Source organism: Mirounga angustirostris, unplaced genomic scaffold (genome assembly GCF_029215605.1).
Source record: "Mirounga angustirostris isolate CCGP_5_RB_7025 unplaced genomic scaffold, mMirAng1.0.hap1 SCAF_1, whole genome shotgun sequence".
NCBI lineage: Eukaryota > Metazoa > Chordata > Mammalia > Carnivora > Phocidae > Mirounga > Mirounga angustirostris.
Window position 1 is genome coordinate 8,585,937 of NW_026991709.1, and position 21,050 is coordinate 8,606,986.

Consider the following 21,050-nt stretch of genomic DNA (forward strand, 5'->3'; position numbering starts at 1 on the left):
GTGAATGTTCTGATATCCCAAGAGAGCACTTAACTAATATTGTTTTATTTTTTATTTTTTTATTTTTAAGATTTTATTTATTTATTTGAGACAGAGAGAATGAGAGGGAGGAGGGTCAGAGGGAGAAGCAGACTCCCTGCCGAGCAGGGAGCCCGATGCGGGACTCGATCCCGGGACTCCAGGATCATGACCTGAGCCGAAGGCAGTCGCTTAACCAACTGAGCCACCCAGGCGCCCCACTAATATTGTTTTATAATAACATACTAGTATGGCCCTTTCCAACTCACTCACAGACTGCTTTAGTCCCCACTAACACTGAAGAATCCCCCCCTCATTTTATGGTTCAGAAACTAAGGATCAGAGAACTCAGTGACATGCCAAGGGCACTGAGAAGAATAAATCTTCGAAATCACACTTCTGTATGTCTTTTCCAGGTCTTAATTTTTGTCATCTGGAGGATGGTGCTGATACCTAGTCAAAGGTTTTGTTGTGAGATTAAATGAGATAATGTTTTAAGACATTTTATTGTAGGTTCTGACCCTTAGCAGGGGCTCAGATGGTGAGTGTTGGTATCGGTGTGCTTTTCGGTAATGTCTGTTCACTCAGAATTGCTGTGTCTGCCACGATGTGGATCTGGAGGTAGTACACTGTCCAAGTAAGTGCGTATCAGATGCTTCTCAGATTGTCAGATGTCTGTCCATGGTGGACTTGGAGGAAGGAGAGCCAGTGCCCTGGGAACCCTGATAGCGGGTTTGGTCACTGGGAGCCGAGTGTGGTTCGGGTAAGCCTGTATGCTTCTTGCATGGTGCAGGAGAGGTGTTCCTGATCAAAAAGTTTGACTCAACTGCATCATAAAGTATGTTACGTTTTCAGTGGAGCAGAGGAGCTTATTAGTTGAAAGAACCCTGCAGTAAATCTTTTTGTAATGTAAATATGATTCATTTGTTTTTACAGATTCAGAATGTTTTACATTCTAAAATCCTGGCACGTGTACTCATGAAAGTGACACTGTTAAATATTGTGGTTGTGAAAACCATAAATAAGAGCTTTGCTATCCAGTGTAACCAGGTTATGGTGATAAGGAATCTGCACAATGGGCTGGTTACTGTTCCCACAAGAACCTCTAGATTTCCGTTTTGGCTTATTTGGCTTGCATGTAATTTCCTGTTGAAAAATTAAATAGGAGAGCCGCCTGGGTGGCTCAGTCAGTTAAGCATCTGCCTTTAGCTCAGGTCATGATCCCAGGGTCCTGGAATTGAGCCCCACGTGGGGCTCCCTACTCAGTGGGGAGTCTGTTTCCTCCCTCTCCCGCTGCCCCTCCCCCCACTCGTGTTTCCCCCCCCTTAAATAAAATCTTTTTTAAAAATTAAAGAGGAAAAATCCTATATGTAACAGTTCATTATTATGAAGAAAAGTTGCAAAACCATAATGGTATGGAAAAAAAGCATAACTATTGTGCTTTGTACTATTGGATTCTTGATACATGAATGGTCAGTCCTGGTGAATGCTGTTACAAGTGCTTAGGGTACAAAAATGAGCCAGGAGGGATCCCAAGATAATTTGGGGGAGCTATGAACCTTTTAGGAATCGCTGTCATCTCAACTTTGAGTGGGCCTCTTTCTTGAATAATTGAATGCTCCTGAAAAGGCCTGTCTCCAAAATCATAACCTCACCCTGATGCAATGCAAGAGAGGCATTTTCAGAATTATCCAAGCCTGCTTGAAAACTGGGTGCAGTAAAATGAATCATGTAGTTCTCCGTTTGGTGTTTTTAACAGCGCGTTTTGTGCTGGCCTGAGCATTAGTGAAGCTTGTCTGACCGCTGTGGGCGTGCGGGCTGCTAGACTCTGCAGCAGGGGGACCCTTGACTCCCAGCAGGCTGCTCTGACTCCAGCAGGGTGGTTGGGCTTCCTCTACCTTCCTCTTGATGCTAGTCCCCAGTGTGGACCTCCTGACCCTGAGTTCCCAGTGTGGACCTCCCGACCTTGCAGCATCCTGATCTGCCGGGAGCCAGCCACGCCCTCCCCGCGGGCTCAGCCTGCATCTTTGCCCTGGCCTGCTTCCAGGGGCTGATTGGCCCCCAGCGCTGACCTCCTAGCAGTGCTGTTCGCAGTCCGGAGAGCCAGTGGCACAGGCAGGTTTCGAGGAGATGGCGCCTCTCTTCTCCCCTTGTTCCCCCTCTTGACTCCTTCTCTACTGCTGCCCCAACCTGAGTTGGCAGAGCCCCCTGGTCTGTTCTACGGACTTGAGGTTGTGCTAACCCTCCTCCCGATGGTCCCTGCTCTGCCTCCCTTGGCTCGCTCGCTCCTGGTTCTCCTGCTCTGGTGAACCGGGCGCCACCCACTCCCTCGGCTTTGGGCCGAGCTGACCTGACCCCCTGGCTGTCCCTTCCCCGTGGCCTTGGCCCCCTCCTGCCTCCACTGCTCTTCCTGCACCTCTGCTCACCCTGCTTGTTCTCTGCCCTCTTAGCACAGGCCTGTTTTGGAAAAGTTGTGATTTGAAGTCACTTTTCCATTCGCTTTCCACTTTCGTTTCGGCTACACTTTGGGAGTTTTTAACCCCCTAACTCTGAATATCTCTTCCTCTCACTCAGTGTTCTTTTTAATCAAGTAGTTGTGATACATAAATGGAATTCTTTTAGTAAACAGATCTATGACCTCACCTCCACCCCTGCTTTGTTTTCTTGGCTTCAACTTTTGTTCAGAAAACAGTTACTTGTTAGCCATTGGGCAGGTGGGCTGATCTGTTTCCCCTCCCTGTGAGCAGATGAAGACATGGGAGTTCCAGAATAGCATTAGTAACAAATCAGCAACTGAGAAGTGCCAACAAGATAAGCACAGTGTTCTGAAGCCCAGAAATAAAGCATCTGCATGGAGAGGTTAAGGAGCCGTCAGTTAATACAGCGGCTTGCTTCAGAGCCACCAGGATTCCCACGTGTGGTCGGAGATCCAGGGTGTTGGGCTCTGTGGTGTGTTGGGCGCTGCTGCTCTCCGCCCGTGGGGTTCTGGGGCCTTTCAGATGCTTTCCATACAAACACAAACAGGTAAAGGGCCAACTTTTGTAAAAATACTTTTGTGAAGTGAAGAATGCCTATCAAGTTCAGTTATTGTCTTCTACCTGAACACAAGACTTTCTGGACACATTGATATGGTGAGCAACTCTTAAAAAGACTGTCTTGGTCTTTTATTGTCTACTGAAGAGAAAGTCTACTTTCTCACTGACAGGTAGAAGAACATTCAGGCTCAGAGCAATGTGCCTTTCTCCAGGTGATGGAAAATATATATTACCTCTCATCTCAAAAACTAGAGTGAGTGTTTCCTTATAAACAGCTCAAGAAGATGAACAACATTGTTTAGGATGAAGGTTTAAAAAAAAAAAAATTAAAGCGATGAAACTTTTTTTTTTTTTAAGATTTTATTTATTTGTGTGAGAGAGAATGAGAGACAGAGAGCATGAGAGGGAGGAGGGTCAGAGGGAGAAGCAAGCTCCCCGCCGAGCAGGGAGCCCGATGCGGGACTCGATCCCAGGACTCCAGGATCATGACCTGAGCCGAAGGCAGTCGCTTAACCAACTGAGCCACCCAGGCGCCCCGCGATGAAACTTTTTATTAAATGAAATCTTATATAGAATTCTGATATATCAATATAATATCTATTAAAATAGTCTATCTTATAACCATATAAAATCAGAGCTTTTCCATTTGAAGCGATTCCCACCCTGCCTTCCCCGACTCATCCTCAAATCCCAAAGTGGCTGCTGAGGTGTCTGCACAGGCCTGGGGCCCAGTGGCTCAGTTTGAAAAGTATTGGTTGTACGATGTAGTGACCGGCCAGAGCCGACAAGGTTGAAGTTCTTCATACCATCCCATTTTATTTTGTCTTATGCCAAAACTTAAAAGTTCTATTAACTTTCAGATACAATGCAGTGCAGGCAACCAGGCTGACAACATTTTGCTTTTATTCACTGGAGGATTTAAATAGAAAAACATAGCCCCCTACTCCACACAGAACCCACATTATCGGTTCATCTTCTGCCCGATTCCTCCTTGACAACCTGCTCACCTGGGGTTCTTGCGCCAGGAGTCCCAGCAGAAGCTGGTGGGTCTGACCACCCTCACTTTTGTTCTCCTTGTCCTGGGAAGGGCAGTGTGAGATTGTCAGTAGCCTTTGATTCTTACTAGGAACCTGTACCTGATAATGCTTGTCTGACTCCAGATGCTGATGCTCAGAAAGAGCGTGCCTCTGAGAAGCCAAGGGCTTACACCAGCTGTCCTCCTGGCTATTGGATAGGATCCCCTGGTGTGTGACGTTAGCACGTGTGCTTTCTGATGATGGCTGGGTTCCATTCATCCTCACCACCCTGTCCTCTGTGCTGACATTCTTCTCTATGCTTATGGTTTTCTGTCACACACCTGGCATAATGGTAGCCAAATATGGGTCTGCCCTTTGTTTTATCAGAAAAGATCATTTAAGGGGCCTGGGTGGCTCAGTTAAGCGTCTGCCTTAGGCTCAGGTCATGATCCCAGGGTCCTGGGATCGAGTCCCTCGTCGGGCTCCCTGCTCAGCGGGGAGTCTGCTTTTCCCTCTCCCTCTGCCCCTCCCCCCTGCTTATGCTCTCTCTCTCTCTCTCTCTCTCAAATAAATAAATAAAATCTTAAAAGAAAAGAAAAGGTCATTTAAGACCATTACTCTAAAACCCAAATCACCATCTTTGGGAAAGGAACAGAAGTCCCATCAAAGAAAAGTAAGGGATAAAAGGGCAGAAATTCCTCTCTTCAATAATAATCAGGGAAAAAACCCCACCTTTTTTTAATTTAAAAAAGCTCTAGTAGTGTTAATTTGATCATACTTTTCAGATTCGTTCTGTAAATTTTAAAAATGTGCATGTTTTCACTTGTTAAGAAAATTCAAGTAATGGGAAGGAGTATCAAATGAGAAGTAACATTCCCCGTCCCCCTCCTTCACTGCTCCATAAACACACCCGAGAATTGGCACTTGACATTCCCAGCCTCCCACAGCGTGGTCCTGGGGTCGCCATGGGCAGGGTGCCCGCCATGGGCATGGCACCCGAGCGCCACTGAGCCACGGGGAGCAGAGGCTGCCGCCGCCGTCCTGGGGAGCACGGTCGGCCCTGCACTCTCTCGGCCCACTCCTGCCTGTCAGCAGCCCTGTGGGCTGTGCTCCACCCACCTCTGGCCCTCTCCTGGGTCCAGGCTCTGCCATGGACTTGATCTACTGTTCTCTTTCATACGTGAGTTCACTCTGCCCCGGGTGCAGTTTGGTGGCTGTTGGAGCTGTTCATTATGTAAGTGGGCAGGCTATAACTCCCTGTATTCCACGGCCATTACTTTGGCATATAATTAGGGCAGCTCCCAGCCTCCTGTAATCGGAGCTCGCCAAAACTCTTGGTTTATAGTCCCCAGTCTTTACGTTCACTTACGCCAGTAGTTCAAACAAATGTCAGTGCTCCAAACTTTCCATGAGTTTTACGGTTATTGAAATCGAAAATCCAGTAATCTCCTTTAACTCACAGTTTTGCTAATATGTAGTATCCAGCCCCCGAAACCACACAGCGAATGGGACAGGATTCTAATGGAACACTCCTGCACGAAAGACTCCATATTTACTTTTAAAAGTTTTACTTTTTGTGACTAGGACTGGCAGTCTTATTTTGCCCCTTTGAAACTTTTACTCAGGGGCTCAGATTTCTTTTCCAGACTCTCAAGAAAGTTTCAGAACTGGAAATTTCAGAGATATCCACATTGGACAATTCCCGTGAGTTTTGTCAGCCCATTTTACTTAGTATTTACACCTGTACTTACACTGTAGCATACCTAGGAGAAACCTGCTGTCTCCCACTAGAGTAGAACAGCATCAGAATGCAGTACTGAAATGTGAGCCCCTGGGGCGCCTGGGGGGCTCAGGCGGTTAAGCATCCGACTCTTGGTTTCAGCTCAGGTCATGATCTCAGGGTTGTGAGATTGAGCCCCCCGTTGGGCTCCATGCTCAGCGCAGAGCCTGCTTGGGATTCTCTCTCTCTCCATCCGCCCCTGTCCCCCCTCGCACTCTCTCTCTCCTCCTCCCCCAAAAATAAAAATAATAAATGAATGAATAGAATGTAAGCCCCTGAGAGCAGGGGCTTTGTCTCTTTTGTCCCCTGCCCTGTCCATAGTACCTGGAACAGTGTTGATATTATTTCTGCTGTTTTGGCAGTATGTGTACGTAAGCCAAACAAAATTAGTATCTCAGTATTTTGTTACAGTCCTGTTGCTAGTGACCTGATTGATTTTCATAGATTTTTACTTAAATATTAACCACTCTCAGACTGCGACCCCATTGTCAAGAAAGTAGGATGACTGTATTTCCTTCTATACTTGATTATCTCTGTGGCTTTCTTAACTGAGGCCATCACATACAATACATTACTCTCCAGTGTAGAGTTCTTTTGAGACCATAACCACCACCACAATCCAGATGTGGAACAGTTCCGGCCCTCCCCGAAATTCCCTGTGTCCTCTATAGTCCCCTTTTCTTCCCCCACTCCTCTCCCTCCCCCCAGCCACTGGCAAGTTCCAGTCCACTTTCAGTCCCTCTGGTTGCCCATTTCCAGAATATCTTGTAAGTGGCATAAGTGTGATTACATGATAGGTAGCCTTTTGAATCTGGCCTTATCAGGTAGCATAATGCCTTTGAGACTCATTCAAATTGTTGTGCACATCAGTGGTTTGTTCCGTTCCATTGCTGAGTTGTCTTCCCTGGTGTGGATGTACCGCTGTGTTCAGCCATGCGCCCGTTGAAGGACATTCGGGTGATTTGGAATAAAGCTACTAGAAACATTTGCGTACAGATTTTTGTGTGGACATAATCTTTCATTTCACTTGAGTAAAATCTAGGAATAGAATTGTTGAGTAGCATTGTGGGTTTTAATGACAGATTAGAGATGATGCAGTCTCTTCAAAATTTTTATTTCTAGAACTTCAGTGTTTACCACATAATATTGGTCATTACTGACTGTGTGGAGAAATATTTGGTAATCATTTGTTCTCTTTTTCAAACAAGACGGATAACAGTTGTAATACAGAATTGTGGATATGGGAGTACCTAACAAGTTGAAATCTCTCTAATGTTTCTGATTTCTGTTTTCCAACCAAAATGGGTCTCTGAGTGCTACTAAGAAAGACTAGTGTTTTAACAATTGTCTTAGCAATTAATCGTCTGACTTGTTTTGCCTACCCAGCTCACTGATTTACCCTGTGATTTTGTTGTGCATTTGTTTCTCTGTGGGTCAATGAAGGGGCAGCCCACTATTGGTGTACAAGATCTCCAGACCAGATGTAGTGGGAGGATGCCAGGTGGTTCTGGGTACTGCCGCAGCGTTAGGAAGGAGGGATGTGTTTGGGTACTCGAGGACTCTTGAGAACGATGAAGCTCCTCGTGGTGCTGGGACCAACAGAAAGGAAAGATATTGGAGAGAGAAGGGCTGAGGCATTAGGTAAGATAAGAGGCTTTTGCTTCTCTGGCAGTTGTGTTCAAGTTCAAAGCCAGAGATAATCCCCAGAAATTTGACTTTCTAGCACACAGTCTTTAGATCTTTTCCCAAGGCGAGCAGTATGCCCTTGGGTTATCAGAATTTAAAGAGCTTAGATCTTTGTACATTTAGGTCCAGAGGCCACCCATTCTGGGGCTGATCTTACTTTAAAAATTGATTTATTATTAATTATGTTAATAGTTAATCAGTTCACGTGGTTTAAAATTCATGAGTTTCGAGATGGACGCATCTTCCCCTCACCATCCATCAAGGTCCTCTCAATGGGATAACCAAAAGCTATCAATTTCTTGTGATTCCTGCCAAAGATATTTTATACATATATAAGTAAATATGTACAAATGGCAACAATGTTTTTTCACAGTGGTGCAATATACAGCCTTAAAAAAAAAAAAAGAACATGTATATACTAATGCGAATGATTGTCAGGATATTGCTTAAGGGAAAAACCACCATTTTCCTATTGTTGGAATTTAGGTTATTACAGTCTTGTTATTACAAACAGCACTGCCCTGAATAACCATGTTCGTAAGTCATTTCACCTGTACCAGTATATCTGAGGAAAATTCCTAAAACGGAATTGCTGGGCCCAGGTGTTTGTAAAATGTCTTGGTGTTGCCAGATGTTCTTTATGAGGTCATGGTATTTCAGACTCCCGCCAGAAACATGTGAGAGTACCCATTGCCACTTCCCCTAACACAATGCCCTCAAATATTGTGGTCTTGGTAATCTGTTAGGTATGATGGTTTTAATTGTTATTTCTCATATTATTACTGAGATTGGGCATATTTTCATATTTGCCTGTTACACCGAGTTGCATTATTTCCCTAGTTTATCATTTATGTAAGTGATACCAGTCCTAATCACTTTTAGGAAACAAACTTTATTTTGGGTTGTATTTGTAGTAGTATTTATTCAGAGTTTTGAGTCACTTGGATATGATAAAAGTCATCCCGAATGGTTTCTTCTAACATTTTGATTGTTTGCATAAAAACATTGAAGTCTTTGATGCATTGTGAACTTTCCATGTATGAAGGTTTGCAATATGGCTCCCACTTAATGTTTTTTTTCCAGTTCTCTGGCCAGTTTTCTAGTATCATTTAGTGACTATTCCATCTTTTCCTATGGATTTAAAATGCTACTTTTATCATCTGTTAAATTCCCCTACTATCTGGGTCTATTTCTGGTCTCCTCCATTTTGTTCTATTGACCTCTCGGCCTGTACGTGCCCTGTACCACACGTTGTAAATTATCGTGGCGATGTAACATCTCATAGAGCTGGTCTCCTTTCTCTTCTCTTCAACATTCATTGACAATTGTATAAGAATTTTCAAATCCGCTTATCTGGTCTATATCACCATACCACATAGCCCCAGAAAGAATTATTTTCCTTAGTTTTCTGTTGTCTAAACTTATAGACTTAACTTTGGCCAAGTAGACACATCGAAGGTGTTAAAACTTCATATTCATGGGCCCCTGGGTGGCTCAGTTGGTTAAGCGGCTGCCTTCAGCTCAGGTCATGATCTCAGGGTCCTGGGATTCAAGCCCCACTGGGCTCCCTGCTCAGTGGGAAGCCTGCTTCTCCCCCCCCCACCCCCCCGTGCTTTCTCTCCCTATCTCTCTCTCTCTCTCTCAAATAAATAAATAAAATCTAAAACAAAAAACACAAAAAGACTTTGTTTTAAAAAACATGGTATGGCTTTCCATTTGTTTTATGCCCCTCAGCTGTGTTTTAAATTTTGTCTTATCAGTGTTTTTGGTCATTTCCTGTTAACTTACGATGTTTTGACTTTTAGTTGCTTTTGAAAATAAAGACTTTTCTTCCAGCCTATTTTCTCATTGGTTGTTTTTTGTACATGATGCCTTATAAATTTCTGCACATTAATTTTGAACCCAACTGTCTTCTGAAATTCTCTTCATGTTGATAGTTTTCAGTGAATTGTTGTGGGTTCTTTCAGGCATACAGTCATATTATCTGCAGATAATGACCATTTTACTTTCTCCTTTTCAATGTTCATACTGTTTCTCTGGTTACATTAACTAGTACTTGCAGTCCATTAATAGTGGTGACAGTGTTCATCCTTCTTTTATTCTTGATTTAAATGCAGCATATCTCATTTCCCATCAAGTTTGATGCTGGATTTTGGGAAAGATCGATCTATTTTGTCGTGTTGAGGAAGTATCCTTCTTACTTTACTAAGAATTTTACCAAGAATGGATATTACATTTTAGCAACTGACTTTTCAGCATCTCTAGAGACGACTGTGATTTTTCTTTGGAGAGCTATTAGTATAGTAAGTTGTATTAGTAGTTTTTCTCAATAATTGAGCTATCCATTCATTCGGGACTAAATCCCATGGGATTATGGTGTGATATTCCTTTAAGTTGTTCCTGGATTGTATTTGTTAATATTTTATATAGGACCTTTGGATTGATAGTTATAAGTGAGAAAAATCTAGCTTTCTGTGGGAATGAGTATGTGTATAGATTTTGTCTTTTGGTGTCATTATTTTATTTGCTTTATTTTTTTAAAAGAAGCTCCTTCTTTTTCTATGTTTTGGAGTAGTTTCATATTGGAATTTTCTGTTCTTTCTACATTTGGGGATGATCTCAGAAACTCTCTGGGCCTGGTGCTTTGAGCGGGGGCTTATTTATAAATTTCTCCACTTTTTCTGCAGTGACCAATTTGCTTAGGTTTCAGTTCTCCTTTATAGTTAGTTTGGGTTAATTTTCCTAGAAGAATAACTCACTTTTTTTTTTTTTAAGATTTTATGTATTTATTTTGACAGAGAGAGAGACAGCGAGAGAGGGAACCCAAGCAGGGGGAGTGGGAACGGGAGAAGCAGGCTTCCCGCGGAGCAGGGAGCCCGACGTGGGGCTCGATCCCAGGACCCTGGGATCATGACCTGAGCCGAAGGCAGACGCTTAATGACTGAGCCACCCAGGCGCCCCAGAATAACTCACTTTATCAACTTTTCAGATTGACTCACATGCAATCGAACAACGCATTCTCTTACTATTCTTTTAATTACCTCTGTATCTCTGGTATTTCTTATTTCTTATTTTGGAAATTTGTGTTTGCTTTCCTCTTTTTTTTTTTCTTGATGAGTTGAATAGTTTGCTTTGCTATTAAAAAAAAAAAAAAGAACCGTTGAACTTATTTACGGGCCAGTTTGGTCAATTTTTGTGCATGAACTATGGACACGAAAAAGAGCGTAGCTCCCCCAGGGCGTGGGGTTCCATGTGTTCCCATTAGTCATACCTTACTGACGCGTCCCGTAGGTCCTTTATACCTTTTCTTCTTCTTGTCCTTTTATCTGTCATGAGCTAAGGGGGCAAATTAACATCTCCCACACCGGATGTGTTTTCCTCAATTTCTGCTGGTGTCCGCTGTAGTTTCTGCTTGGGAGTGTCAATGCCATGTTATTCGATCGCAGGGAGTCGTGCTGTGGGTCTTTGCCGCAAGCCACACTGCTGGGAATTGCACAGTGCCCTTCTTTGTCTCGTCCAGTCCTTCCCGCCCTGAACTCAGCCTTGTTTGATGTGCAGATTATAGCCTGTGATTGATTTCTTCGCTCTTGCTTCAGAGTCCTTTGCTTAGCCTTTCTTCTTCTTGTAGGTGCTTCTCTGTCATACAACAGAAAATTGGGTTTTGCTTTGAGATAGAATCTGAATGTCTGTTTTTAATAGACATTAATTTAGCCCATTTATTAATCTGGCATGTGTTTGGCATGAGTTCTGTCGCTGCTGCTTTGGTGTCACTTGAGGAGATGGTTTTTTAAGTAGCTTTTAAAACGTCCTCTCTCCAGCCTTCTTTGCTTTGCTTTATGTTGTTTATATGATTTTCTAATACTTTGGAGTTTTATTTGTTATAATTGTTACCCTTACAACTTTTTATTGTGCCCTACATCTGCTATGTTTTAGACGTTATTTATTAATCCCCTCTTGTGAGCAATGATGAAATTATTGTATTTCCCCTTCTTTCCTTCCTCCTTTCTTCTCTTCTACCAACTGGTCTTAGTTATTTACAAATATCACCTTTACTGGTATTTATGTTTGTGAGGTTTATTTGTACTCTGTGATTCGATTTGTTTAGGGCAGCACTGTCTAGTAGAACTCTGCGGTGATGTATGTGTCCTGTTTATCTGCCCTGTCCACTGTGACAGCCACTGGCCATAAAGTGGTTTTTAAGCACTTGAATATGTGGCTAGTACGACTGAGGAGCTGAACTTAAACTTTATTTAATATTAAGCAATATAAATTTGAGTTTAAATAGCCACATATGGCTAGTGGCTGCCATGCTGGGGAGCATGGGTTGTCTTTTTTTTTTTTAAGTTTATTTATTTATTTAAGTTATCCCTACACCCAGCATGAGGCTCGAATTCATGACCCCCGAATCGAGAATCACACGCTCCTCCGACTGAGCCAGCCAGGTGCCCTGGAGAGCATGGTTTTCATGGAGTGTTTGTAAGCCCCAGCTATGAGAGTCAGGGCAAGCATGGACATTATGCTACCTCCCACGTTCTTGCTCCATTCCTCTCCCGGCTAGTGTTACTTAAGTCACCTCTACCCTGTTGGGCCTTGTATTTTGCATTCTGTTCTCCTACCATCATCATCACGTATCTCCTTGTCTTATTATTAGAGTTAAAGGGATTCAGTCTTCACAAGTGGTTTTTTTTTTTTTTTTGACTAGCCAGTGTTTTTTTTTTTTGACTAGCCAGTTTGTTTGTTTTTTTGACTAGCCAGTTTTTTTTGTTTTTTTTTTTTTTTTTGACTAGCTAGTTTTTCTAGCCATCCCATGGATGCTTGTAGTTCACTATGTAGTAAATTCCTCAAGGAGGATTTTCACGCAGTGCTCCTTGGGGTTTGTTTCTGCACATTTAAAGCTCCTTTATAGTGGAGTGACTGTTTAGGTGGGTATAAAATTCTATGATCATGCTGTGTTTATTGAGCATTGTAATGGCCATAGCTGTACCTTCATTTTGAATTGCATCTTGCTATGGAGAAGTCCGGTTTTTCTCCCCTCTTATGAGTGACTTGATCTTTTTGCCTGACTCCTGAAGGATTCTTTCTTTTTGAGATAGAATAATTTTACTAAAATCTGTCCTTTTCTTGTCCATTCCTGATTCATTTGCCCTTTCAGTATTTTTTTTGTAAGATTTTATTTATTTGAGAGAGAGAGAGAGAACGAGTTGGGGGGAGGGGCAGAGGGAGAGGGAGAAACAGACTCCCTGCTGAACAGGGACCCCCCAGTGTGGGGCTCAATTCTAGGACCTGGAGATCATGACCTGAGCTGAAGGCAGACGCTTAACCAACTGAGCCACCCAGGGGCCTGACCCTTTGAGTATTTTAAAATTATATCAGTGAATATGTGTTCTGTTCCATTCTTTCAGTTTCCTAATTTGGGAACTTCATTATGCACACGTTGGATGTTCCTCACTGTCCCTCGTATTTGTCACTTTTTTGGTGATTCTTTTTAATACTTTATTAAATTTTCATTTAATTTGTTTGCATTTTCTCACTTCTGCCTGCGTGTACTTTTTGCCTCTTTCAGTTTCACCTCCTTTCCTGTGATGTTTTTATTTTTTTCCTTCCACTTCTTTCCTGAGTTTTTCTTCTATTTTTATCTCTTTCTGTGACCTCTTTATTTCATCATCCCTGAGCTCTTACAGCTCTGTTTTCTGTCCATCTTTTATATAAGCAATTTAAAACATTCATGGTGAAATGCATGTTCACAGTTTTCATCTGCTTTATGGTACTGTTTTTTCTGGTGAATGGTCATTTATGAATATTGAATATTGAGTAATGAATATTCAGTAAGCATTCATCAAGGTCCTCTTCTCACCATCACTCGAACCTGTGGAGTTTATATTTCAGGAGTACAGATAATATATAAGAGATCATTACTTACATATATTTTAGAATGTGACAAGTGGTCTAGAGCAGAGTTGAGGAATGGGGTAAGTGAGTGTGGGAAGCGGGCAGTTTTGAAGAGGATGATCAGGGAAGCCTTCGCTAAAATGGTGTCATTTGCACAATGACTTGATGGAGATGAGGGAGTGAATGTTAAAGAAAAAAATGATCCATGATACTTGTTAAAGACATCAGGCAGGCTTTTTCAAGGGGAACTGTTGTGGTGGGTGTGGAGACCTCTGCAGTGGAGACTTGCAGTAGGAGAGAGAGCAGACTCAACTCTGAGTACAGCGCAGGCAAGGAGCTGGGGGACCAGGGGGCATCAGTGGGTGGAAAATTACAGAGAGGAGACATCAGGGACAAAGTCTAAGAGTGGATTCTGGCTAACCAACCTAACAAGATTCTTGCTGAAGGCAGGCCAGGGTGACCGACCTCATATGGGGCACTGGGGGAGGATGAGAAACCTGAGCAAGGATGATCAGATATGGGGGCTGGCTAAAACAATTAGCAGAATTCTTGCTACAGTTGGACCATGCAGAGACAAACATGGAAGTCCAGACATCAAGGCCTGGTTGAAAAACAGCTCTAGGAAGGCTGAGTAGCGTTTGGTCAAGGAGAGAATTTTTGTCATAAGCCACGTGGGTACCTGCAGGAGGAGCATCCAGGTGGAGGGAAGAACACGTGCAAATGCCCTGGGGCGGGAATTTGCAGACACCTAAAGGACTAGCAAGGGGGCCAGGGAGGGAGGAGTGAAATGAAGTGACTGAGGGGGTGGGTTAAGAGATGAGGCCAGACTGGTCAGGGGAGGGGCAGACCCCCCCTTTGTAGGCCATCGAAATGACTTTGGCCTTTCCCCTGAGTGACATGGGGAGCTGCCATAAAGTCCCTTGAAGTAGAAGAGTGACATGATCTGTCTTGTAAGGCTCCATCATCTGCTGCTTGGATTTCTCTCCCGTCCCTCCCTCACTCATGTTTACATCGAATATGTCTCCTTTTTGTAGGCCTTGAACTTATCCCTCGACCAGGCTGGCTGAGGTTTGATGTGTGGGTGTCTTTGTCCTTCACTGCTCTTCCGCTGTGGCCGAAGCAGCGGGGTGGGGGACGGGGGTTCGCAGTGGGAGGGCCTGCATGCCTCCCCCTGCTGCAGAGGCTCCTGCTTCCCACTGCCTGCAGGGACCTCTTGCTGGGGCTGCCTCCTCGGCCCCTTGGGTCCCGAGCAGCTCCGGCCAAGCCTGCAGCCGGGGCCGCTGCCCCTGATGTGTGCCCTCACCCGCCAGAAGCCGAGTCCCACGGCCACGGGGCCTTGTTTCGGCTTTCTCCCGCGGGCCCCTGCTGGCTCCTCGCCTTTTTAGCAGGCCTTCCACCTTGTCTTGGTCCTCACCTGTCTCCTTGCTTCACCGAAAATAGAGGCTGTGGGATTATTTCTTGTTCTTTCGGGCGGCTTCCAGGAGGCTGGCATGGGGATGCCGACTTGACACCATCTTCAAACCCGGGGTCCAGATTATGGGTGTGGTATTTCATTCTGGGGAACCCAACAGAAAAAAGTTGTGTTGTTTGCTAGTGGCCTTTAACACTTAGAGAAGAACGAGGTCTCTGAACAGAGTTGGGTGTCATTTCTGCCCAGAAGGCCAGCGTGGCTGAAACCGGGGTGCGACCGGTACCTTCTCAGTGCTTGTACCAGCCTGAGCCTTGGTTTGCAGCTCAAGACAGCTGTTCTAGGCCCTTCTCCAAACCTGGCTCCTCCGGGCCAGAGAGTCAAGCTGGTCCGGTCAGGAGTCCCCATCAGCGGAGCCGTGCGGCCGAAGCAGGGTCTGTCACCTCGAGTCTTCTCCACGCGTGCAGGTGGGGGGCCTGCATCGCTCACGTCTATATTTCTGGGCCTTTCTCAGGCCCGGGGCCCCCTTGATGCCGTGTCGACAGCCATGGCCCTTCTAAAAATTAGCACCTGCGCGTGTGATATTTGTGCATCGTTTCTGGGGTTTGCTCCCATCCTTGAGTCTATGAGTGACCCCTGCTAATGATGTTGGGTGACGTATCAGCACCATCCGGAGCCATAGTCTTCCTTTCTCCCTGTTGAGAGTTCTAGACAAAAGTCGGGGGCACGTTCTTGGTGATGTCTTGAGTTTTCCCTTAGTTTTAGTTATTCAAGCTCATTCTGTGCCCCTTTGCCAGAATTAATCAAGCATTGTCTGGGGTGCCTACACTAATAAGGTGTCATATGTCAGTTATCTTTCCATGAAAAACAAACAAAAGAATCGGTTCCTATTACTATGGGCCTTACCTCTTCGTTGAACTGTCTTCTGTTTCTAAAATTCTGTTTCTTAAGAATAAAAAAAAAAAAAATTTCTGTACCTTGGCTTCTTGGGCTACACTTGGACAAATTCTATACCCCCTTTTTGTTGGTGGGGATTGAACAGACCTGCCAAACTTACCTACAAATATTTCATTAATTTTGTATTTCTACTATATTTTCTTTCTTTTTTTTTTAAGATTTTATTTATTTATTTGAAAAAGTGAGAGAAAGAGAGCGAGGACGAGTGGGGGGTGGAGAGGGCGGGTGGACAGAGGGAGAAGCAGCCTCCCCACTGAGCAGGGAGCCCGATGCAGGACTCAGTCCCAGGACCCCGAGATCATGACCTGAGCCAAAGGCAGACGCTTCACTGACTGAGTTCCCCAGGCGCCCCTCTACTTATTCTTTCTTAATTAAATCAAAGAATGACGGAAGAGTCCCTTGGGTCATGAAATATTTACTGTGCTTCCTTCCAAGGTACTTTACTTCCTTTTTCTCCTTATGCCATAGGGACCAGGGAAGGAAGGGTTGTATTGATGTCACGACTATAATATGCCGATCAGTGGTCAGCCCAGATCCGTTCCCATGAGATTAACTGACAGTGTGATTAGATAGGATCAGAGTGTCCCAAGTGCTGCCATGTCGTGTAAGTGATAAAGTTCATGAAATTGTTTTGGCTCATTTTATTACTTGACACTAGTCAAATCATAAAAATATACCAGTGAATTTAAATTTTTAAAAATTAGAGTTCTATTTAATTTGGGTTGTACAAGAAGTAATAGAATTAATTTTAATTAAATTTAAAAGTTAAATTATTTCAGAGGACTTTTAGTTTAAATTAAACCATGAGAGACTATGGACTGTGAGAAACAGACTGAGGGTTCTAGAGGGGAGGGGGATGAGGGGATGGGTTAGCCTGGTGATGGGTATTAAAGAGGGTACGTCTTCAATGGAGCACTGGGTGTTACATGCAAACAATGAATCATAGAACACTACATCAAAAATAAATAGGAAAAAAATTATTTGCTTATGCACTTTTTATGGGGGAGCAGGAAACAAAAACTCCCCGCTCCCCAAATTCTTCAGACTGTGAGAACTTGGTACAAGTTTTTTCACTGGGTGACTAGAGGAAATAAAAAGATTTAAACACTAATAGGACAGATGGTTTTTAATGCTTTGATCTGCAGGCCCCTTATTTCTTTTTTTTTTTTTTGGTTTGGTTGTCAGTAATTTGCTGCCATCATATTACCATTGGACAGCAGTCGTGCTACGTTTCTGAAGGTCATTTCACAAACATGTTGTTTGAATTTATTGTGGATTCTCTTTCCACTCTGGTGGACGCCGTGTCGTCTCCTGAACTTCCTTTTCCACCCCAAACCCCCGTAGCAAATTGAGACCGCCGAGTTCTTTGGTGCCAGGAAGAGACTGCCATCCAGGAGAGAGGATAATGTCCATATTCTGTTACTCCATAATTATCTTCAGATAGATGAATAGATGATCTGTTGTGAAATCTTTCCTAAATGATTTCATGATCCAGGGAAATCTAGGCTCGAATGTCTACAGAGAGAGCCGGGCCATGGAGAGACTGGGGAAGACTTAGCGAAAGTGGTGGGGTGCCCTCACGTGTTCTGTGGACAAGCTCCAGACCCCTCCTCAGTGAGGCTTCCTGGGCCGAGGGAGCACCGGGCCAGTGGTTGTGTTACATTATGCATATGAAAACGTGTAGTCGTTTTAGCATAATTGAGAAAGAACCCAAAGAAAAGGGTTTTATTTTATTGTATTCTTTCTGAAGAGGTCATTATACATACTTGTGTATAATGTGGCCTTGAACCTGCTCTTTACCCTTTTTGGAATCAGACATTTGTTGGGATTCTCCCAGCCGGGAGTGCGGACATGTCTGGAAGGCCCTGATGGCCTGAGATCCGCTGCCCACCCACCCCCCCCCGCCCCAGTGCTCCCCAGAGGTCCAGCCCCGCCCCGCAGCATCCACCCCTTCGGGACGCTGTGCTTGCTCCATCCCAGTATCCAGGTCTCTGGTCTGCACTAAGTGCTCAGTGAATATCTACATCTTTGAACAAATTGCTTGTTAAGGAGACCTGCTTTTGCTAATAAACAAGGTGAATGCAAAGACGTGTTAATTTGACTGGTGGCGGTCTCTGCTCCCCTAGGAAGTGCTCTCGGGCGTGGTGGTCATATCTGGTAAGGATTCGATCCAGCACCAGGGAGTGTCTTTGACAGTGGAAGGAAGTGTGAACCTCCAGCTCAGTGCCAAGAGTGTGGGTGTGTTCGAGGCATTCTATAATTCTGTTAAGGTAAGAACGCTGACGTTGCACATTTTTAGTTCATTATCCCGATGTGTGTGGTGGTTTTTACTTGTTTTCTGGCTTTATTGTTGTTACCTGTCGATATGTTGCAAGGTATAGCAGTGGTCCTACTTTTTTTAATACTTGCTAATCAAACCGCAAAAATATTCAGATATTTTGACTCTGGATATATCCTGCTATTGCAAGTCTGCCAGTTTTTATTCCTGTAAGATAGGATTAGGAGAACTGTAAGTAGACTAAATTCAGCCTTTAAGGACACCAGAGGTCTTCTGAGAAGTGCCTCTGGCTTCTGGCACTGACCTTCCTAAAACAAAACTGTTATTAGGACTGTGTATGTGGCAGCTCTTGGAGTTGGTACTCAGGTGAGACGCAGGTAGAGCAGTGGCCATTCTTTTTTTATTATTATTTTTTAAAGATTTTATTTATTTTTTAGAGAGCGAGCGAGCGAGAAACAGCATGAGAGGGGGGAGGGTCAGAGGGAGAAGCAGACCCCCTGCCGAGCAGGGAACCCGATGTGGGACTCGATCCCAGGACCCTGGGATCATGACCTGAGCCGAAGGCAGACGCTTAACCATCTGAGCCACCCAGGAGCCCGAGCAGTGGCCATTCTTTTCCTTTTTGTCATTTTGGGTAGAAGTGTGTGTTCCAGAATATAAACTCTTTTTCTATACTTAGAGTTTCCTTTTCCAGAGGGACATATTAACTGAGTTTTGAGGGGGAAGGAGGTCAGAGGGAAGAAGGGGTCTCATTAACCGCATTCAGATTCAGGGCCTGCCCGTGCTCTTCCGCAATCTCCGTGTTCTCTTCCAGAAGCACTCAGAGGCTCACTTCACAAGTGGTAGATTTTCTGAGTGTTGCTAAACCAAGGCTTCGAATACATGAACTAGTTAAGGGGTGATAGCTGCCTTTGGGCAGGGTCCCGGTGTAACGCGGAGGCGCCCGGGGCTGAGGACAGACCCGCTCCTCCCCACGCGGCAGGCGGTGGGGAGGCTCCCAGGAGGCTGGGGTCTGAGGTGGGCACAGGCTGGTGAGGAGCCCCCGGGTTCAGGTGGCGGCCCTTCTGGCCCAGCGCCTTGACTGTGCACGTCTGCTGCTTCATTCTGAAGGTAGGAGTGCCTGGCAGGAGGGTTGTTAGGACAGCGAACAGAGCTTTTTGGGGAAAGGAGAGGAAATACACCAAACATCCAAGCATCCGGTCCTGTGAACGAACCATAATTGTACCAGCGACTCGAGCCAGCTGGCTGCTCATCTGCCGACCCAGCACTGTGCTGGCCAGGACACGGGCAGGGTAGCCTCTGAGGGCTCGGGGCTCGTGTCTTTCAGGAGATCGTTAATAGACATGCTAATTGGAAAATGCATCCAGAAGTGCGTGCTGATGGATAGAGTTGCTTTTTCTTTACAGCCTATCCAGATTATCAACAGTACCATTGAAATGGTGAAGCCAGGGAAATTTCCCAGTGGCAAAACAGAAATTCCTTTTGAGTTTCCTTTGCATGTGAAGGGCAACAAAGTTCTGTACGAGACTTATCACGGCGTGTTCGTCAACATTCAGGTGAGAGTTTCCTAATCCCGTGCAGTTCATTTCCTGGCTTTTCCTTTGCAAAACGGCTCCGTCTTTCTTTCACTGACGGCTAATAGGGGACCCAAGAATTTAATACTGTAATTATGCCAGGACCGCCCATGTATATTCTAGTTTGATTTCTCATTTTGCTTTGCGGAACACATTTTAGGGGTGGCCGTTATTTTTGATAGGAACCCCGGAGGACCCCTGTTATGCCTTCTTTTAAAAAATCCCGTTGTTTCTTTTGGGCCCTGTTCCAGCCACACTGACACCGTGAGCGGTGCTGTTAGTGTTTGGTGCACATCTGTGCCCTCGCTCCTCTCTGGCACTCGCACTGATTGTCTGTTTTATACGCATAAATATCTCTTTGTTAGATATCCAAAGGCTACTACTCTAACATAGGCTAGTATTCTTTATTGAACAAACCCTGTAAATGAGGGGAAGTGAATTTATGACTTCCTGTCTACCTCCGCTGGCTCAGGACGCCTTTAGCCACTATTGTCTCCGGCACAGTTTGGAGTCATGACTCAGAGGCAGCGGGCGGGAGAGAGCCTTTCCTTTATTCAGTGGAAAGAAAGGTACTTTTGTGATACCAGCTTTGCAGGGCTCCCCTTGCCGCGTGAGACAAAACCATTTTGTCTTGCGTACGTGCAACAGGGCGGAAGGTTAGGAAGTTTCCTGATTTATTAACTTGTAGCTGATAATTTGGTCTCGGCAAGAGACCCTTCCCCTGCCTAAAACGCACCACTTTATTTATTTATTTTTAATGATTTTATTTTTATTTATTTGACAGAGAGAGACGCAGTGAGAGAGGGAACACAAGCAGGGGGAGTGGGAGAGGGAGAAGCAGGCTTCCGCGGAGCAGGGAGCCCGATGCGGGCCTCGATCCCAGGATCCTGGGATCTTGACCCAAGACGAAGGCAGACGCTCAACCGACTGAGCCACCCAGGCACCCCTAAAATGTACCACTTTAAAAATACAGATCCTCAAAACACTTGTGAGAGTTTCAACTCAAAGTTTGACTGCGTGCGAGTTCTATGAAGTGCCGGAAACATGGGGTGAGCAGAAGCACGGGCCATGTGACATGCTGCACTGCAGTCATTGTCTTTCCATCCAGAAAAACTGCATCTAGTCCTTCATTATTGGTGCACCAGTTTCAGGCAACGCGTACACTAGAGGCTTTGGACAGCACGCAGGAGGTGACAGGAATGACCAGCTTCCTAGGTCGGGAGTACTTTGACCGCAGAAGGCAGTACATGCAAAATGCCTTCTTAGCAAGCCTGACAGTATCTCAAATGTCTCATTCAAACGTCATATTTATTCTCTCCCCAGCATCCACATCGCCTTGCTTTCCCGACACAGTAGCTCTTTAATACTGTTTATTTAATAACATAAGTGTTCGTTCATGAGAAACCGAA

General features: G+C 44.7%; 1 protein-coding gene across 2 annotated transcripts in view; it reads left to right on the forward strand.

Moving 5' to 3' along the window:
* VPS26C (VPS26 endosomal protein sorting factor C) overlaps positions 1-21,050 on the forward strand; it is a 79,952-nt gene that overhangs the window by 7,224 nt on the left and 51,678 nt on the right. For both annotated transcript variants that reach the window (XM_054504097.2, XM_045902461.3), the window contains exons 2-3: positions 17,916-18,059; positions 19,474-19,623. In XM_054504097.2, the coding sequence (XP_054360072.2) occupies positions 17,916-18,059; positions 19,474-19,623 (294 nt within the window). The remainder of the gene's footprint in view (positions 1-17,915; positions 18,060-19,473; positions 19,624-21,050) is intronic.